Below are 17,195 nucleotides of genomic sequence, written 5' to 3'. Positions count from 1 at the left end.
GGGTGCCATTCAGTAGTCATTACTATGCTAGGCGAGCAGGGGACACAGCTTTCAGAAAAGCTAGCGGGCCGGTGCTAGTAGATGGTTCTTTGGCGACATCGTAACAGAATAACCTGTTGAGACCACATCGGGCGAACACGTCAGCAGTCCAGTCGTGATAGATCGGCAGGGCTCCGTGTCGACAATAAAGGGTCCAGGCAAATTGGCAAAGGAGGTATTGTAGCCCTAGAATTAGCTGGTATATGGGCCTAGCTCGAGGCTAGCTGGTGCTTGCTTTGGGACAGAGGCGTTAGCTAACAGTAGCCACTCGTTTGCAGCTAGTTAGATGCAATGATCCGGTGTTATGATCCAGAGAGGCAGGAATCTGGTGATGTGGTAAAGAGAAGCAGTCCGATATGCTCTGGGTTGATATCGCGCTTTGCAGACTGGCAGGTATTGTCCGAGCTAAGGCTGGCTGGTGACTGAGAAAAAGGTGAAGCCCGCTAGCCGTGGCTAACAAAGACTAGTAGCTAGTTGGTTGGCTAGCCCCTATGGAAGTTCCAGTTATAAGGAATAAAAATAGCAGATCCGTACCACATTGGGTGAGGCGGGTTGCAGGAAAGTATATTTAGTTCATAGATAGAATGTGAGATTAAGATATATACGAAAAAGACTGGCTATTTACACGGGATAAGACACGGTTTAAGACAAAGTGAAACGCACACGTCCTACTGCTACGCCATCTTGGATTCTAATGTATGCGTCTCTATGTGTGGAATAAAGTTGGCCCGTAGTTTTTTCCCTCTGGTTACATATTTAACATGCTGATAGACATTTGGTAAGACAGATTTAAGGTTCCCTGCATTAAAGTCCTCAGTCACTAGGAGCGCTGCATCTGGGTGAGCGTTTTCCAGTTTGCTTATGGTAGAATACAGCTCATTCTGTGCTGTCTTAAGTGCCAGCATCAGTCTGTGGTGGTATGTAGAAAGCTACAAAAAATACAGATGAAAACTCTCTAGGTTGATAGTGTGATCTACAGCTTATCATGAGATACTCTACCTCAGGCGAGCAAAACCTTGAGACCTCCTTAGATATCGTGCACCAGCTGTTATTTTACAAAAATACATAGTTCGCCGCCCCTTGTTTTACTAGACGCCGCTGTTCTGTCCTGCCGATACAGCGTAGAACCAGCCAGCTGTATGTTGATAATGTCGTCGTTCAGCCACGACTCCGTGAAGCATCAGACTTTACAGTTTTGAATGTCCCGTTGGTAGTTTAATCTTCCACGTAGGTCATAGATTTCATTTTCCAAAGATTGCACGTTTGCTAGTAGAATGGAAGGAAGTGGGGGTTTATTAGATCACCTACGGATTCTCAGAAGGCAGCCCGCCCGCCCTCTGGCCCCTTTTTCTCCACCTTCTCTTCACGCAAATGACGGGGATCTGGGTCTGTTCCCGGGGAAGCAGTATATCATTCACGTCGTGCTCGTTAAAAGAAAAAAAGTATTCTGCCAGTCCGTAGTGAGTAGTCCCAGTTCTGATGCCCAGAAGTTATTTTCAGTCATAAGAGACGGTAGCAGCAACATTAAGTACAAAATAAGTAAAAAAATAAGTTACAAACAACGCAAAAAAACAAACACAACAACACAATTGGTTAGGAATACGTAAAACGTCAGCCTTGTTCTCCGGCGCCATCTTTTACTATTTTTTTTGCCATGGGATATCCGGTATCGTAGCATCGTGATACTGGAATCATGACAACCCTACCACAAATGTTTACCACAAAGTGGGACAGAGGGTGAATATACCACCGGAAATGGCTATTGTTTAGAGGTATAGTTGATATGGTGACGTAACCTGCATCCTGTATTGTGAGTGTCCAAAATGCGAGGGTGCACACACACATGCTTAGTGATGGTGGAGAGCTTTTTAACATGGGAGTTGTGCTACATCCTAATTGGTGCCCACCTAAGGACGGACACATTGAAAGATGACACTGAAGGACAGAAAAAACTGTGGGAGACTGACAAAAACAAAGGGAGAGAGAGAGAAAGAACGAGAGAAACAAAGAGCGAGAGAGAAATAGAGAAAGAAATAGAAAGAGATAGAGAAAGCGAGAGCAAGATGCAGAGGGAGACCTACCTTAAACCTGCTGGTGAAAAGCTCTAGGCGTCCAATTAAGTCTTTCTCCTTGTAGAGGCCCTGCAGGGCCCGCACACACTGCAGACGCACTGAGCCTTGCTGTGGGGGAAGAGAAGTCTCACACCACATGCAACACATTCTTGCACTGTTTACTTTCAATCTGGATAAATAGACACCATATCATTGTCATCTTTCAAAGCAAAGTTTTAAGATATTCAACTAGATAGAATGTTTGTGCCTAATTGACTATTTAGACTGGGAAAATATCACCCCTTGTGTGCCTCTGTTGCGTGTAGTGTACCGCGGTATTATTGCTTACCAAAAGTTCATGATACTTATACTAACATTTTAGAATACCATAGTAATATTTCATATGATACTACCAACTTTTTCGGCCCTACTGATCTATAGAACCCGCTGGCGCTTGTTATAAAATGCTTATAAAGTCAATTGTTTATAAGTTCAGCTTAAATTATTGTAAGCAACGAGAAACTAGTCTCTTGTATGCACCTGTCTAATAATGTCCACTTTACTTTCATGCACATCTCACATGCAGCAGCTGTTATCAGCCAGCCGCATCCCCTTCTAGCCATCACTATCACTCACCTGCTTCATCTTCCAGCCATCACTCACCTGCCTCCCCTTCCAGCCATCACTCACCTGCTTCCCCTTCCAGCCATCACTCACCTGCTTTTCTCTGTCTACTCTTCTTGTGCATCTATTCTTTCATCAGTTTTTAAAATATAATTTTAGCCGTGATGGCGATGGGGGATGTAGACCCTGGTCGGTCTTCTGTTGTAACATTTGATATATTGGAGCCCGCAAGCAGAGCTAGCAAAGTTGATACATTGTATATAATTTATTCCCTGGCATAACCAAGAGCACAGGCCAGTCTGATAGGCGTTGCAAGTTCACTATCACGCAGCAGTGCCAGAAAGAAAAAACAGATTTGCGACAGAAATGCTTGCAGCTTGGCACAGGAAGAAATGAGAAGGGTCTGCTACTCATGAGATGTTGAAAGGTAGGATTCATATAGGGCTAACTCTAGTCATATAGGGCCTAACTCTGGTCATATAGGGCCTAACTCTGGTCATATAGGGCCTAACTCTGGTCATATAGGGCCTAACTCTGGTCATATAGGGCCTAACTATGGTCATATAGGGCCTAACTATGGTCATATAGGGCCTAACTATGGTCATATAAGGCCTAACTATGGTCATATAGGGCCTAACTATAGTCATATAGGGCCTACCTATGGTCATATAGGGCCTACCTATGGTCATATAGGGCCTACCTATGGTCATATAGGGCCTACCTATGGTCATATAGGGCCTACCTATGGTCATATAGGGCCTACCTATGGTCATATAGGGCCTACCTATGGTCATATAGGGCCTACCTATGGTCATATAGGGCCTAACCATGGTCATATAGGGCCTAACTATAGTCTTATTGGGCCTAACTATAGTCGTATTGGGCTAACTATAGTCGTATTGGGCTAACTATAGTCGTATTGGGCTAACTATAGTCATATAGGAGCTAACCATATTCATATAGGGACTAACTATATTCATATAGAACTCACTATAGTCAGATAAGGGCTCCCGAGTGGCGCAACGGTCTAAGGCACTGTACCTCGGTGCTTGAGAAGTCACTACGATTCCAGGCTGTATCACAACCGGACGTGATTGGGAGTCCCATAGGGAGGTGCACAATTGGCCCAGCGCCGTCTGGGTTTGGCCGGTGTAGGCCGTCATTGTAAATAAGAATTTGTTCTTAACTGACTTGCCTAGTTAAATAAAGGTTAAACAAATTAATAAAAACAAGGCTAACTATAGTGTCATGACGTTGGCCTGGGGGGTAGGTTTATGACAGTCATAAATACCCCCCCCCCCCCCTTTCCTCTCCCTACTCTACTGATGTGACATTAGAAAGCCCCTTTGGTTAACATAGAGATTCTGGGAACATCAGAAGTTGGGGGGAAATGAACTATATTCTGGTAATCCGACCAAGTGAACATATGCGGTGGTACATTATATAGTATATTATGTCAGTTCGGTTGTCATCTGGCACATTCTCATCAATGATAGAATGACAAACTCTACTGTGGAAAGTCTGCACATCAGAGGTATCGGATTCACATGGAATTGTTGTTTAATTCAAATGTTTGAATATGAAATTATTTGTGAAGAGATGAAATGTAATTTTAGCTTCCAAATGAGAGATTTGGGTTTTCATAAGTTTAGGGCTCTGCTCAACCAGTGGCACGAGCCTGTGAAGAGACATGGGTTATAAACTTTTCAGACACACCCCTCTCCCTCCACTATATAAGCCATTGACGAAAATTTAACCTCCTGTTCCGAGGATGTGAGGACGACGGTCTAATGTCAGAATGGTTCAGATAACATGTCAACTACAGAACTAAGCCAACCTCAGCATGAGCTTTGGTTGCGAATGGTATAAACTTTGAACTCTTATTCACTATAGAAGTGATACCTCCTAGACGTTGTTAGCAACAGCAGCTGCAAACGTAAATTAGGACAGACAGAGTATCCAGTCTACCACTCAGCAGCAGCAGCAGAGACATTCTTCAAAGGACAAAGGACCCGGTTGGGCAACACGGCCTTCCATCTACCAACAACCTACCGAAGCAAAGCTCAGAGTAAATATTTATTGAATTTTCCTTTTCCAAATGGGCGGTAATTTAGAATGCATAAGATATTGTATTTACAATAGCACAGCTTCGCCCTTTGTTCCTCAGTCTTCCCGCTCTTTCACTCAAAGCCAGACCCTTTTCTTTTGTGTAACAAGCTGTCATATCCGTTCCGCCTGCTAGGGACGTTTTCCTTTATGACGTAATTTGTAATCAAGGTATGATTTATTCTGTGTATATGTAATTCTGTGTGATTTAGTTGGGTATTTAGTAAATAAATAATTAAACCCAATTTTGTATTGCTGATTCAACTTGTTAGCCAGGGTTCGTGAAGATAACCAAGAATTTACAACTTTCAGATGAGACTGAAATAAGGTGACGATTAATATTGACTGCTATTGATGTAAAATATTACTAGGTCTTTAAGAGTTTATTCGGAAGATAAGAGCTCTATAAATATTATTTCGTGGTGCCCCTCCTCTCTAGTTAATTACAATTACATGATTAGTTCAATCAGGTAATATTAATTACGGAGAAAGTATTTCATAGAATAGCATGTCATAACACTTAATCCGGCATAGCCAAAGACACGACAATAGTCATATAAGGCGAACTATATCAAAAATATATCTCTTTCTGTTGCTACTTACATTCTATTTGCAGTGTGTATGTTTGTTGGGAGAAAGTGGTGTGTGTGTTAATGAGAGAGGGAGACAGACAGAGTGTGTGAGGGAGGTAGTGTGTTTCATGAGAGTTTTATGAGAGAGGTTTCATGCAATGTTTTCCCCTTACTGACACAATGACATGCAGATCATTCTGCATGTATATTCCTTCCTCCCATTCCTCCAAATCACATCTAGTCCTTTGCAAATATCAGCAAATTAGCGATTCTATGCAGTACTCTATTAGAAACAGAACAGTTTGAAGTTAAATTGAACGTGTTGTATTGAGTAGAAGTGTGATTATCAGTCGCAGGTTTTTGTGTAGCACATGCGCTTAACGTTTCGAAAATGGGAACAAGCGTCTGGGGGACGGGGTGAACAGGGCGCTAGGCCACTTTTTTTTTTTTTTTACTCCTTGGTATCGTGATACTTGGCCTGTTATTGTATCATTAGTAAAATGTTGCTAACGTGACAACAGTAGTTGGGCGTCTGTCTGCCTGCCCACCTTGTCGTGCAGGGTCCAGCCCAGGTACTTGAGATATCCGTCGTTGAGGAAGTCTCCAGGGTTTTCTCGGAGCCACACGCCCATCTCCTCGATACATACGGCCCTGATCTCAGCTACGCGGTCCCGGTAGCGGTGCACAAATACACCCCGAAACGTAGCATTCATCATGGAGGACAGCTCCTCCTGGTGCTCCCGCAGCTACACACACACACACACACACACACACACACACACACACACACACACACACACACACACACACACACACACACACACACACACACACACACACACACACACACACACACACACACACACACACACACACACACACACGAGAGACTGAACAGAATGTGTAGGGATGTGCTGAAGATGAGCCGAATCAGGGTGTGTGTGCGCGCGTTACCTCGCTGATGGTGGCCTGTAGTTCCTCCAGCCTCTCTGAGGCTCTGTGTTCGGCACTCTTGCTCCTCTCCACGTCGTACCGTCTCTGGGTGGTCTTAATCTGGGCAAACACTATCACTGCTACCTCCACTATACCAGTCATCAGCTTCATCGCTAGTGGGAGGGGACACAGTTACATACAGGAATGGACACACAGGGCCAGACATATGCCTCAAAATATGGTCATGCACACAGACAGACATGAACAGACAGACAGACAGAGCACACCTCTCTGGTAAATACATTGAACCAATGAGTGTGTGCTGGGCCTCAACAAAAACACTACTGTGGTCAATATGCGGTGGCTGTCCCGTGTCTCACCGATGAAGGTGCTGGTGTGTCTGAAGGCCCTAACCTGGGAGTCAGACAGGCCGGTGAGCAGGGCCAGCAGGGCAGAGAAGAGATACTCGTCGTACAGAAGGCTGTTCTTGCAGGAGCGCACCAGCACCTGCACAAACTCACACACGCCAGCCCGGAACTTACGCCACTGGGGACCAGGGGAGCACAGGGGGTAGTTCACAGAATCCTGTGTTGGGGAGGAGAACAGGAGATATGTGGGATAAAAAATATCTCCTTAGTTTTGGGCTCAATGTTGTGTAAATTAGCTGTGGGAAATATAATTGAATAACATTGTTCCAACGAAATAATGATATTATCATTCATATAAAGCTTTTCTCAAACCCAGGGCACTTTACATGAGCCGCAAAGAGATAAGTGTAAAACACAATTTTAAAAAAATCTGAAGTTCAACTCTGACTTGGTCCCAAAAGGCGTCCCCGCTCTCTCACCTCATTGAAATCTTTGGTCAGTGTGCTGATGATCTCAGCGTTCTGCATGCCGTCAAACATCTCTCTGCTCACCACACCTAAGGAAGAGGGTTGTGTTCATTAGACAAGAAACGGGCGAAAACGACTACCTGGACTTATCCGTTAAGAAAAGCTCATTTTCATTTTGTGTCGCAAAACATTTTTAAACGTTTTCCATTGCATCCTAATGAACACAACCCCGGTGAGGAGGATCAAAGCTGACATCACCAGGCCCTAGCATACAAGCAGTTCATTTTCTCTAAACATGAAATGCTAACACAAAGTAATATTTGTTAATGAACAAAAAATTGGATGTGAAACACAGTGCTAAATACATTATGTGTTTTAAATCTCCATCCCACATAACTTTCTTTATCAGTCTTTTATCCATCCATAGACCAGTGTAAGTATACACTGAAATGACAGGCCGCTTGACGCTGGTCCTTGCATTGTGAGCCGGCCCAGAAATCAATAGACAGAGAGCTAATCAATGGCTATTTTGGGGGTCAGGTTAAAAGAAAATCCAGTGACCCCTGGCCCCAATCACCCCCTGCCCTCTCCGTCTCAGATACCCTTGCAACCCCTGACCTTTGCAGCCACAGCACTGAACGACGAAGTTGATGAGCTCCAGTAGGCCCGCCTCCCGATCCTGCTTGTAGCTGTCTAGCCACTCGTCCACCACCGCCTGGAGATTGACAGGGAGGCCACAGCCAATGAGGGGAGAGCAGCATACAAAGTCAAAACTGTCATCATTATGTGGCGATTACAGTTACTCCTTTCTTACCAGTTAATGCCCTCCTCCCTTCTTTTTTAATTATCATTCCCTAAACAGAAATGGGTATATACACTGTCATCCCTTTCCCCTTTAACCTCTAACCATATTTTCTGTCTTTCATCTTCTCCCGCCCAGTCTCTCCAACTCCCTAGGACAGCAGAGTATGAGCAGAGTAGGGCTGTAACTGACAAAAAAATGTTTTTAAGTCGACCGGAAGTCGTCTGTTCTTTTAAATGTGTATTTTTCCGCATACAGACACACCGTATGTGTTTTAATCAAATCAACTGTATGCATTGAGCTTAAGGGTTGATGTAATAAGACAAATGCCTCAAGAGGGCGCAAGAGATCTTGATAACCAGAAGAAAAAAACCTTAACCTGACCCAGCTATTCTCCTCTCTCTCCTGCTGGCTTTCACAGATTCTGCCATTACTCTCCTGAAGATGCCGGTAATAGGCTACACGAGGAGTCGGCAACCTTTTTCATGTTGAATGACAATTTATCTGACCAGTTCTACCCATCTGTGTGCCAGTTATGTTTTTCATATGCACATTTGTGACAGTTTCCTTTAACTTATAATAACGTCTTCATATCTCAAAATCACTGTGGTTAATAAAAATTATATCCAAATCTAAATGATACAAACCTAAAAGTAACTTCTATTGCCATTGTCAACTATGTAAAAATTGCCTACATAAAGCCAACAAATAAAATCATTGCAGACACTAATGTACTTGTCCTCTTGCTCAGTTGTGCATCAGGGCCTCACACACCTCTTTCTATTCTGGTTAGTCAGTTTGCGCTGCTCTGTGAAGGGAGCAGTACACCGCGTTGTATGAGATCTTCAGTTTCTTGGCAATTTCTCACATGGAACAGCCTTCATTTCTCAGAACAAGGATAGACTGATGAGTTTCAGAAGAAAGTTCTTTGTTTCTGGCCATTTTGAGCCTGTAATCAAACCCAGAAATGCCGATGCTCCAGATACTCAACTAGTCTAAAGGCCAGTTGTATTGCTTCTTTAATCAGCACAACAGTTTTCACCTGTGCTGACATAATTGCAAAAGGGTTTTCTAATGATCAATTAGCCTTTTAAAATGATAAACTTGGATTAGCTAACACAACGAGCCATTGGAACACAGGTTGCTGATAATGGGCCTCTGTACGCCTATGTAGATATTCCATAAAATATCTGCCGTTTTCAGCTACAATAGTCATTTACAACATTAACAGTGTCTACACTGTATTTCTGACCAATTTGATATTATTTTAATGGACTTTTTTGTTGTTGCTTTCCTTTAAAAAACAAGGACATTACTAAGATACTCCAAACCTTTGAACGGTAGTATATATTTTAATTTTTTATTTATTTATTTAACTAGGCAAGTCCGTTAAGAACAAATTCTTATTTTCAATGACGGCCTAGGAACATAGGAACAGTGGGTTAACTGCCTTGTTCAGGGGCAGAACAACATATTTTGTACCTTGTCAGCTCGAGGATTTGATCTTGCAACCCCTCCGGTTGCTAGTCCAACGCTCTAACCACTAGGCTACCTGCCGCCCCATATATATATATATATATATATATATATATATATATATATATATATATATATATATATATATATATATATATATATATTATATATATATTATATATATATTATATATATATATATATATTATATATATATATATATATATATATATATATATTATATATATATTATATATATATTATATATATATATATATATATATATATATATATATATTATATATATATATATATATATATATATTATATATATATTATATATATATTATATATATATATATTAAATGTATATAGTATGTATTATATATATATTATATATATATTATATATATATATATATATTATATATATATATATATATTATATATATATATATATATATATATATTATATATATATATATGTGTGTGTGTGTGTGTGTGTGTGTGTATATAGCATTCTTCATGGAGGACAGCTCCTCCTGGTGCTCTCGCAGCTACACACCCACACCCACACCCACACACGCTACTGTTCGACTAAAACGGTCTAACGACCAAACAATCGACTAGTCGACTTATTGGGGTCAGCCCTAGAGCAGAGCTACTATTCTACAGTACTACTAGGCTGCCATTTGTACTCATTGAGTTGAGTAAACTTATCCATCTATGTGAGAGTGCTGAAGGCTGAAAACAACCTGTACTGTGCTCCTATATAATAGGGAACTCTTTTCAACACACTTTTACTCCCTAATCCTCAAGAGACTGGGGAACTGGAGTTTCAGAGCCCAACAGTGGGTGGGACAACCATGAGCTGTCAATCATTGACTATGTGACCCAATGGCAGCTCTCCTACCTCTACATCAAAGGGCCTTAGTAGGGTCAGATCTGTCAGCTACTGACAGTGCATGATAATCACCCCCATTGTGGGCTGTAAAGGCTTCATTTCCCTGTCATCCCTCCCACTACCTATTCTCTTTTTTTCTCCCCCCACACCAATACCTCACTCCCTCTCTCACCACCATAGCACTCTTTCCAGACCTCACAGCCTCATACATATCCCCAGCGCTCATGCCCTGGTTCCCCCTCCTCTCTCTCTCTCGCCTGGGGGAGCCGAGCTGCCTAGTTCTCCCCGGGGAAGGCTGCGGTGGCTGAGGGGAATGGGCTGGTGGGGTGGAGGTGGTGCTGGGATTTGGGCTGGCCTGGGATGCAGCTTTACGCCTAGGTCTCTTGGGTGGCTGGGGATAAAAGAGAAAAAACAAAGGGTTCAAAAGGCTATTGTGAGTGAATTAATGTAATTCTATGAATAGTGTAGTTAGTGTTGGTGCTCCCCCCAAAACAGTTTATGTACCTCTATAACATCTAAACAAACAGATGTTACAGTGAGTGGGTTAGCTATGTCTTCGTTGAGAAAAAATGATGGCACCTGCTTAACTTTCATACTGGTGGCTATGTGTGAATCTGTGTGTGTGTCAGTGTAGGCTAATGGCTGGAAAGGAGCGAATGGAATGGAACCCATGTGTTTGATGTATTTTATATAGGGATGGGCATTTGACCTTTTTTGACTGTTCGAGTACACACATGATTTTTTATTTTGTTCCCCAGAGTATGCTACAAAAAGCTACTTTTAATTAACTCCCGATTGGTGCAGCGGTCCAAGGCACTTGAAGCGTCACTACAGACCCGGGTTCGATCCCGGGCTGTGTCGCAGCCGGCCGCGACCGGGAGGCCCATGAGGCGGTGGACAATTGGCCCAGCATTGTTCGTGTTAGGGGAGGGTTTGGCCGGCCGGGATGTCCTTGTCACATCGCACTCTAGCGACTCCTGTGGTGAGCCGGGCGCATGGACGCTGACACGGTCGGCAGTTGTACAGTGTTTCCTCCGACACATTGGTGCAGCTGGCTTCCGGGTTAAGCGAGCAGTGTGTCAAGAAACAGCGCGGCTTGGCAGGGTCGTGTTTCTGAGGATGCATGGCTCTCGACCTTCGCCTATCCTGAGTCCGTACGGGAATTGCAGCAATGGGACAAGACCGTAACTACCAATTGGGGAGAAAAATGGCAAAAAATATATATAATTGGAAAAAATGGATGAACAATTCTAAATTGAACACTGATGAATTATGGCCAAGACAATCTGTTTGGTGAGTAGGCCTAGGCTTAATGATTCTGATGAAAATACGCTCTTTAGGGCCTCCCGGGTGACACAGTGGTCTAGGGCACTGCATCGCAGTGCTAGCTGCGCCACCAGAGTCTCTGGGTTCGCGCCCAGGCTCTGTCGCAGCCGGCCGCGACCGGGAGGTCCGTGGGGCGACGCACAAGTGGCATAGCGTCGTCCGGGTTAGGGAGGGTTTGGCCGTCCGGGTTAGAGAGGGTTTGGCCGGTAGGGATATCCTTGTCTCATCGCGCTCCAGCGACTCCTGTGGCGGGGCGGGCGCAGTGCGCGCTAACCAAGGGGGCCAGGTACACAGTGTTTCCTCCGACACATTGGTGCGGCTGGCTTCCGGGTTGGAGGCGCGCTGTGTTAAGAAGCAGTGCGGCTTGGTTGGGTTGTGCTTCGGAGGACGCATGGCTTTCGACCTTCGTCTCTCCCGAGCCCGTACGGGAGTTGTAGCGATGAGACAAGATAGTAATTACTAGCGATTGGATACCACGAAAATTGGGGAGAAAATGGTTTTTTTTTTTTTTTAAGATTTAAAAATAAAAAATAAAATACGCTCTTTATCTTTATCAAACTAATGTTTTTGCATATTTTCAGTGTGGAAAATGTCTATGTTTAGGGGTAATAGCCTAGGCCAGGGATCATCAACTAGATTCAGCCACGGGACGATTTTTTTAGCAGTTGATCGAGGCGGTAACATAACAACGGAAAATGTGTAGAGTGCAAATTGACTCAAGGAGCCCAAACAGATATAATGTTTGACTAAAACATAATAATTTCAAACCTTGCTAAGATTTCTATACAAACACATCTCTCTATTATGTGTGGGAATACTTGGGAACAGATTTCATAAATTAAAATCACTTGGAGCTGATATCCTGGTGTATTTATAGTCAATATGACGACATGGATATTCAGCTAGCGGGATATACGCTGCACCGGAAAGTTAGAACAGCACACTCCGGTAAGACGAGAGGGGGTGGTCTGTTCATATTTGTAAACAACAGCTGGTGCACGAAATCTAAGGAAGTCTCTAGATTTTGCTTGCCTGAAGTAGAGTATATTGTGATAAATTGCAGGCCACACTACTTCCCTAGAGAGTTTTCAGCTATACTTTTCGTGGCTGTTTATTTACCACCACAGACAGATGCTGGCACTAAGACCACACTCAGTCAGCTGTATAAGGCAATAAGCAAACAGCAAACCACTCACCCAGAGGCGGCGCTCCTTGTGGCCAGAGACTTTAATGCAGGGAAACTTAAATCAGTTCTACCAAATTTCGATCAACATGTTAAATGTGCAACCTGAGGGAAAACAATTCTAGATCACCTGTACTCCACACACAGAGACGTGTACAAAGCTCTCTCTCGCCCTCCATTTGGTAAATCCGACCACAACTCTATCCTCCTGATTAGTGATGAGCTTTGAGGGTACTATGGTGTTGAACGCTGAGCTGTAGTCAATGAATAGCATTCTCACATAAGTGTTCCTTTTGTCCAGGTGGGAAAGGGCAGTGTGGAGTGCAATAAAGATGGCATCATCTATGGATCTGGTTGGGCGGTATGCAAATTGGAGTGGATCTAGGGTTTCTGGGATAATGGTGTTGATGTGAGCCATTACCAACCTTTCAAAGCACTTCATGGCTACGGGTGTGAGTGCTACGGGTCTGTAGTTATTTAGACAGGTTGCCTTTGTGTTCTTGGGCACAGGGACTATGGTGGTCTGCTTGAAACATGTTGGTATTACAGACTCAATCAGGGACATGTTGAAAATGTCATTGAAAACACCTGCCAGTTGGTCAGCACATGCCCGGAGCACACGTCCTGGTAATCCGTCTGGCCCCGCAGCCTTGTGTATGTTGACCTGTTTAAAGGTCTTACTCACGTCAGCTACGAAGAGCGTGATCACACAGTGGTCCGGAACAGCTGATACTCTCATGCATGCCTCAGTGTTGCTTGCCTTGAAGCGAGCATAGAAGTGATTTAGCTCGTCTGGTAGGCTCGTGTCACTGGGCAGCTCGCAGCTTTGCTTCCCTTTGTAGTCTGTAATAGTTTGCAAGCCCTGCCACATAAGACGAGCGTCGGAGCCAGTGTAGTATGATTCAATCTTAGCCCTGTATTGACGTTGCAGGGCATAGCAGGATTTCTTGTAAGCTTCCGGGTTAGAGTCCCGCACCTTGAAAGCGGCAGCTCTACCCTTTAGCTCAGTGCAAATGTTGCCTGTAATCCATGGCTTCTGGTTGGGGTATGGACTAGAGGTCGACCGATTAGTCGGAATGGACGATTAATTAGGGCCCATTTCAAGTTTTCATAACAATCGGTAATCAGCATTTTTTGACACCGATCGTGGCTGATTACATTGCACTCCACGAGGAGACTGCGTGGCAGGCTGACTACCTGTTACGCGAGTGCAGCAAGAAGTCAAGGTAAGTTGCTAGCTAGCATTAAACTTATCTTATAAAAAAACAATCAATCTTAACATATTCACTAGTTAACTACACATGGTTGATGATATTACTAGTTTATCTAGCTTGTCCTGCGTTGCATATAATCGATGCTGTACCTGTTAATTTCTCATCGAATAACAGCCTACTTCGCCAAACGGGTGATGATTTAACAAGCGCATTCGCGAAAAAAGCACTGTCGTTGCACCAATGTGTACCTAACCATAAATATTAATGCCTTTCTTTAAAATCAATACACAAGTATATATTTTTTAAACGTGCATATTTTAGTTAATATTTCCTGCTAACATGAATTTCTTTTAACTAGGGAAATTGTCACTTCTCTTGCATTCCGTGCAAGCAGTCAGGGTATATGCAGCAGTTTGGGGCGCCTGGCTCATTTATTCCTAACAAAGACTGTAATTAATTTGCCTGAATTGTACATAATTATGTCACAACATTGAAGGTTGTGCAAGGTAACAGCAATATTTAGACTTAGGGAAACCACCCGTTAGAACAAATACGGAACGGTTCCGTATTTCACTGAAAGAATAAACGTTTTGTTTTCGAAATTATAGTTTCCGGATTTGACCATATGACCTAAGGCTCGTATTTCTGTTTGTTATTAAGTTATAATTAAGTCTATGATTTGATATTTGATAAAGCAGTCTGACTGAGCGGTGGTAGGCAGCAGCAGGCTCGTAAGCATTCATTCAAACAGCACTTTCGTGCGTTTGCCAGCAGCTCTTCGCTGTGCTTCAAGCTGTTTATGACTTCAAGCCTATCAACTGCCGAGATTAGGCTGGTGTAACCGATGTGAAATGGCGAGCTAGTTAGCGTGGTGCGCGCTAATAGCGTTTCAATCGGTGACGTCACTCGCTCTGAGACCTTGAAGTAGTTGTTCCCCTTGCTCTGCAAGGGCTGCGGCTTTTGTGGAGCGATGGATAACAATGCTTCGAGGGTGGCTGTTGTTGATGTGTTCCTAGTTCGAGCCCAGGTAGGGGCGAGGAGAGGGACGGTAGCTATACTGTTACACTGGCAATACTAAAGTGCCTATAAGAACATCCAATAGTCAAAGGTATATGAAATACAAATGGTATAGAGCGAAATAGTCCTATAATAACTACAACCTAAAACTTCTTACCTGGGAATATTGAAGACTCATGTTAAAAGGAACCACCAGCTTTCATATGTTCTCATGTTCTGAGCAAGGAACTTAAACGTTAGCTTTTTTACATGGCACATATTGCACTTTTACTTTCTTCTCCAACACTTTGTTTTTGCATTATTTAAACCAAATTGAACATGTTTCATTTTTTATTTGAGGCTAAATTGATTTTGTTGATGTATTATATTAAGTAAAAATAAAAGTGTTCATTCAGTATTGTATACAAATAAATAAATCAGCCGATTAATCAGTATCGGCTTTTTTTGGTCCTCCAATAAATCCGTATCGGTGTTGAAAAATCATAATCGGTGGACCTCTAACAGCCAATGTTGACTTTGTGGCTGTGTAGCTAGTGACATCCGGAAAGAACCCTAAACAAAAATTACGCAATTATTCCAAAACTTTGTTGGAACACATATTTCCCTACTTCAGTTAACCAGTCCATTTTGAATTTGTGATAAAACTGAAGTCATTTGGCAAGGAATGTAGCTTGTGTATCCCATCAGTTAGATACATTTTTATGGTCATTTATTTCTGTAGGTGCACTCAGCACTCGTGTGTATAGGGAGCGGTGGAAACGCAATTGAGTGAGTGAGACACGAAGTGGAGAGGACCTTAAGGGAGCAGAATTTTGTGATGCTTGGCTTGGTTTCTTTTTGTTGTGTTCCGCAAATGCACATGTACAAATTGAACACTAGTCAAAGCACATTAACTTTGTCTTGAAGACAACATTTCGACCAAATAGTTTTACAGTATTTGAACAAAATGTGATCTCTGGTTAAAGATCAATTTTTGAAGTCAGTTCCAGAACTTGATTACCCACACCCACCCATCCCTAATTTGATACCATTCCACTCATTCCCCTACAGCCATTACCACAAACCTGTAATTCCCAATTAAGGTGCCACCAACCTCCTGTGGTGTGGTGTGTGCGCATGTGTGAGAAGAAAAAAAACATTACAGACCCGAGGTCCTAGTAGTGCAGTGGTCTGTTTTCTCCGCTTCATGGCCTTCAGCTGGACTTCAAAGTCACTGCCAGAGTCTGAGATGTCCTCGATCTCCTCAAGACTGCAAATAAAAGTAGTAATGAACAAAGCCAACACAAGTCAAAACAATCACACTATCTAGCTAACGCAATAAGTCTGCATAATTATCTAGCTAGCTGGTTCTTTCTATATTTGTGATACCTATGACTGTCATGTTTAGCTACCGGTAGCTAGCCTAACTTACCTGTCATGGCTTGATTCATCAGAGTGTTGCACTTCCATATTTCTGGTCAGGCAGTAATGTTAACGTTATTGTCACAAAGGTAGATGAGGGTTGGATTCAGGAACTTTGGCTAAACAGGTTGGCGATTAGAAGAAACAACAGTTTTAGGATATGATCAAGCATATTGAGTTCGGGATATTACAATTCTGCCTTGGCAAAAGCAAAATCGACAAGAGCTAACATGCTAGCTAACATTACAGCTAGCTAGATAGCTACTGTTACAGTTAACTTAGCTGTTGAACGTTAGCCGTAAAAGTTAGTCAACAGTGCGAAATTCAAACTAGCAAGCTAACATTAACTACAAAAATCATGTGTTAAATAATACAAAATTGTCTCTAGCTACCTACCTGGATAATAGTGTAGTGTTAATCTGAAGTAATGACTTGGTAGCTAGCTAACTATTTTGGATAGAACAGGTTTCCCTCAGATCCGATGACAGACGATCACTGGAAAAAATACACACTACCTGCCGGCGCGAAAATCAGACAATTCTCAGTGGAGTTCAGCGATTGGCTGACAATTTGTTATGTGGTTCATATGATTGGTTGTTAGCACATATTTCTGCACGGTAACGAAAAATTGTGAACGGATTGGCCCTAAAGACAACCGACCTAGGATCAGGCTTTACACCCTTAACAATTGTATTTATAGGAAGATACAGAAGG

The 17,195-nt window shown here is 42.8% G+C and overlaps 1 protein-coding gene across 1 annotated transcript in view; it reads right to left on the bottom strand.

The window, feature by feature from the left end:
• The window catches only part of LOC129857159 (cohesin subunit SA-2), a 45,063-nt gene extending 28,080 nt beyond the window's left edge, over window positions 1-16,983 (bottom strand). The window contains exons 1-10 of the mRNA XM_055925131.1: window positions 16,878-16,983; window positions 16,492-16,600; window positions 16,227-16,329; window positions 10,513-10,731; window positions 7,779-7,875; window positions 7,173-7,249; window positions 6,706-6,910; window positions 6,347-6,498; window positions 5,941-6,138; window positions 2,121-2,219 (exon numbers count right to left, since the gene is read on the bottom strand). Coding sequence (XP_055781106.1) covers window positions 2,121-2,219; window positions 5,941-6,138; window positions 6,347-6,498; window positions 6,706-6,910; window positions 7,173-7,249; window positions 7,779-7,875; window positions 10,513-10,731; window positions 16,227-16,329; window positions 16,492-16,529 — 1,188 coding nt within the window. The 5' untranslated portion in view covers window positions 16,530-16,600; window positions 16,878-16,983. The remainder of the gene's footprint in view (window positions 1-2,120; window positions 2,220-5,940; window positions 6,139-6,346; window positions 6,499-6,705; window positions 6,911-7,172; window positions 7,250-7,778; window positions 7,876-10,512; window positions 10,732-16,226; window positions 16,330-16,491; window positions 16,601-16,877) is intronic.
• Window positions 16,984-17,195: the final 212 nt, after the last annotated feature.

Source organism: Salvelinus fontinalis, chromosome 6 (assembly GCF_029448725.1).
Source record: "Salvelinus fontinalis isolate EN_2023a chromosome 6, ASM2944872v1, whole genome shotgun sequence".
Taxonomy (NCBI): Eukaryota; Metazoa; Chordata; class Actinopteri; order Salmoniformes; family Salmonidae; genus Salvelinus; species Salvelinus fontinalis.
Note: the sequence above shows the minus strand (reverse complement) of the source record. Positions and strands in the feature narration are given on the sequence as shown.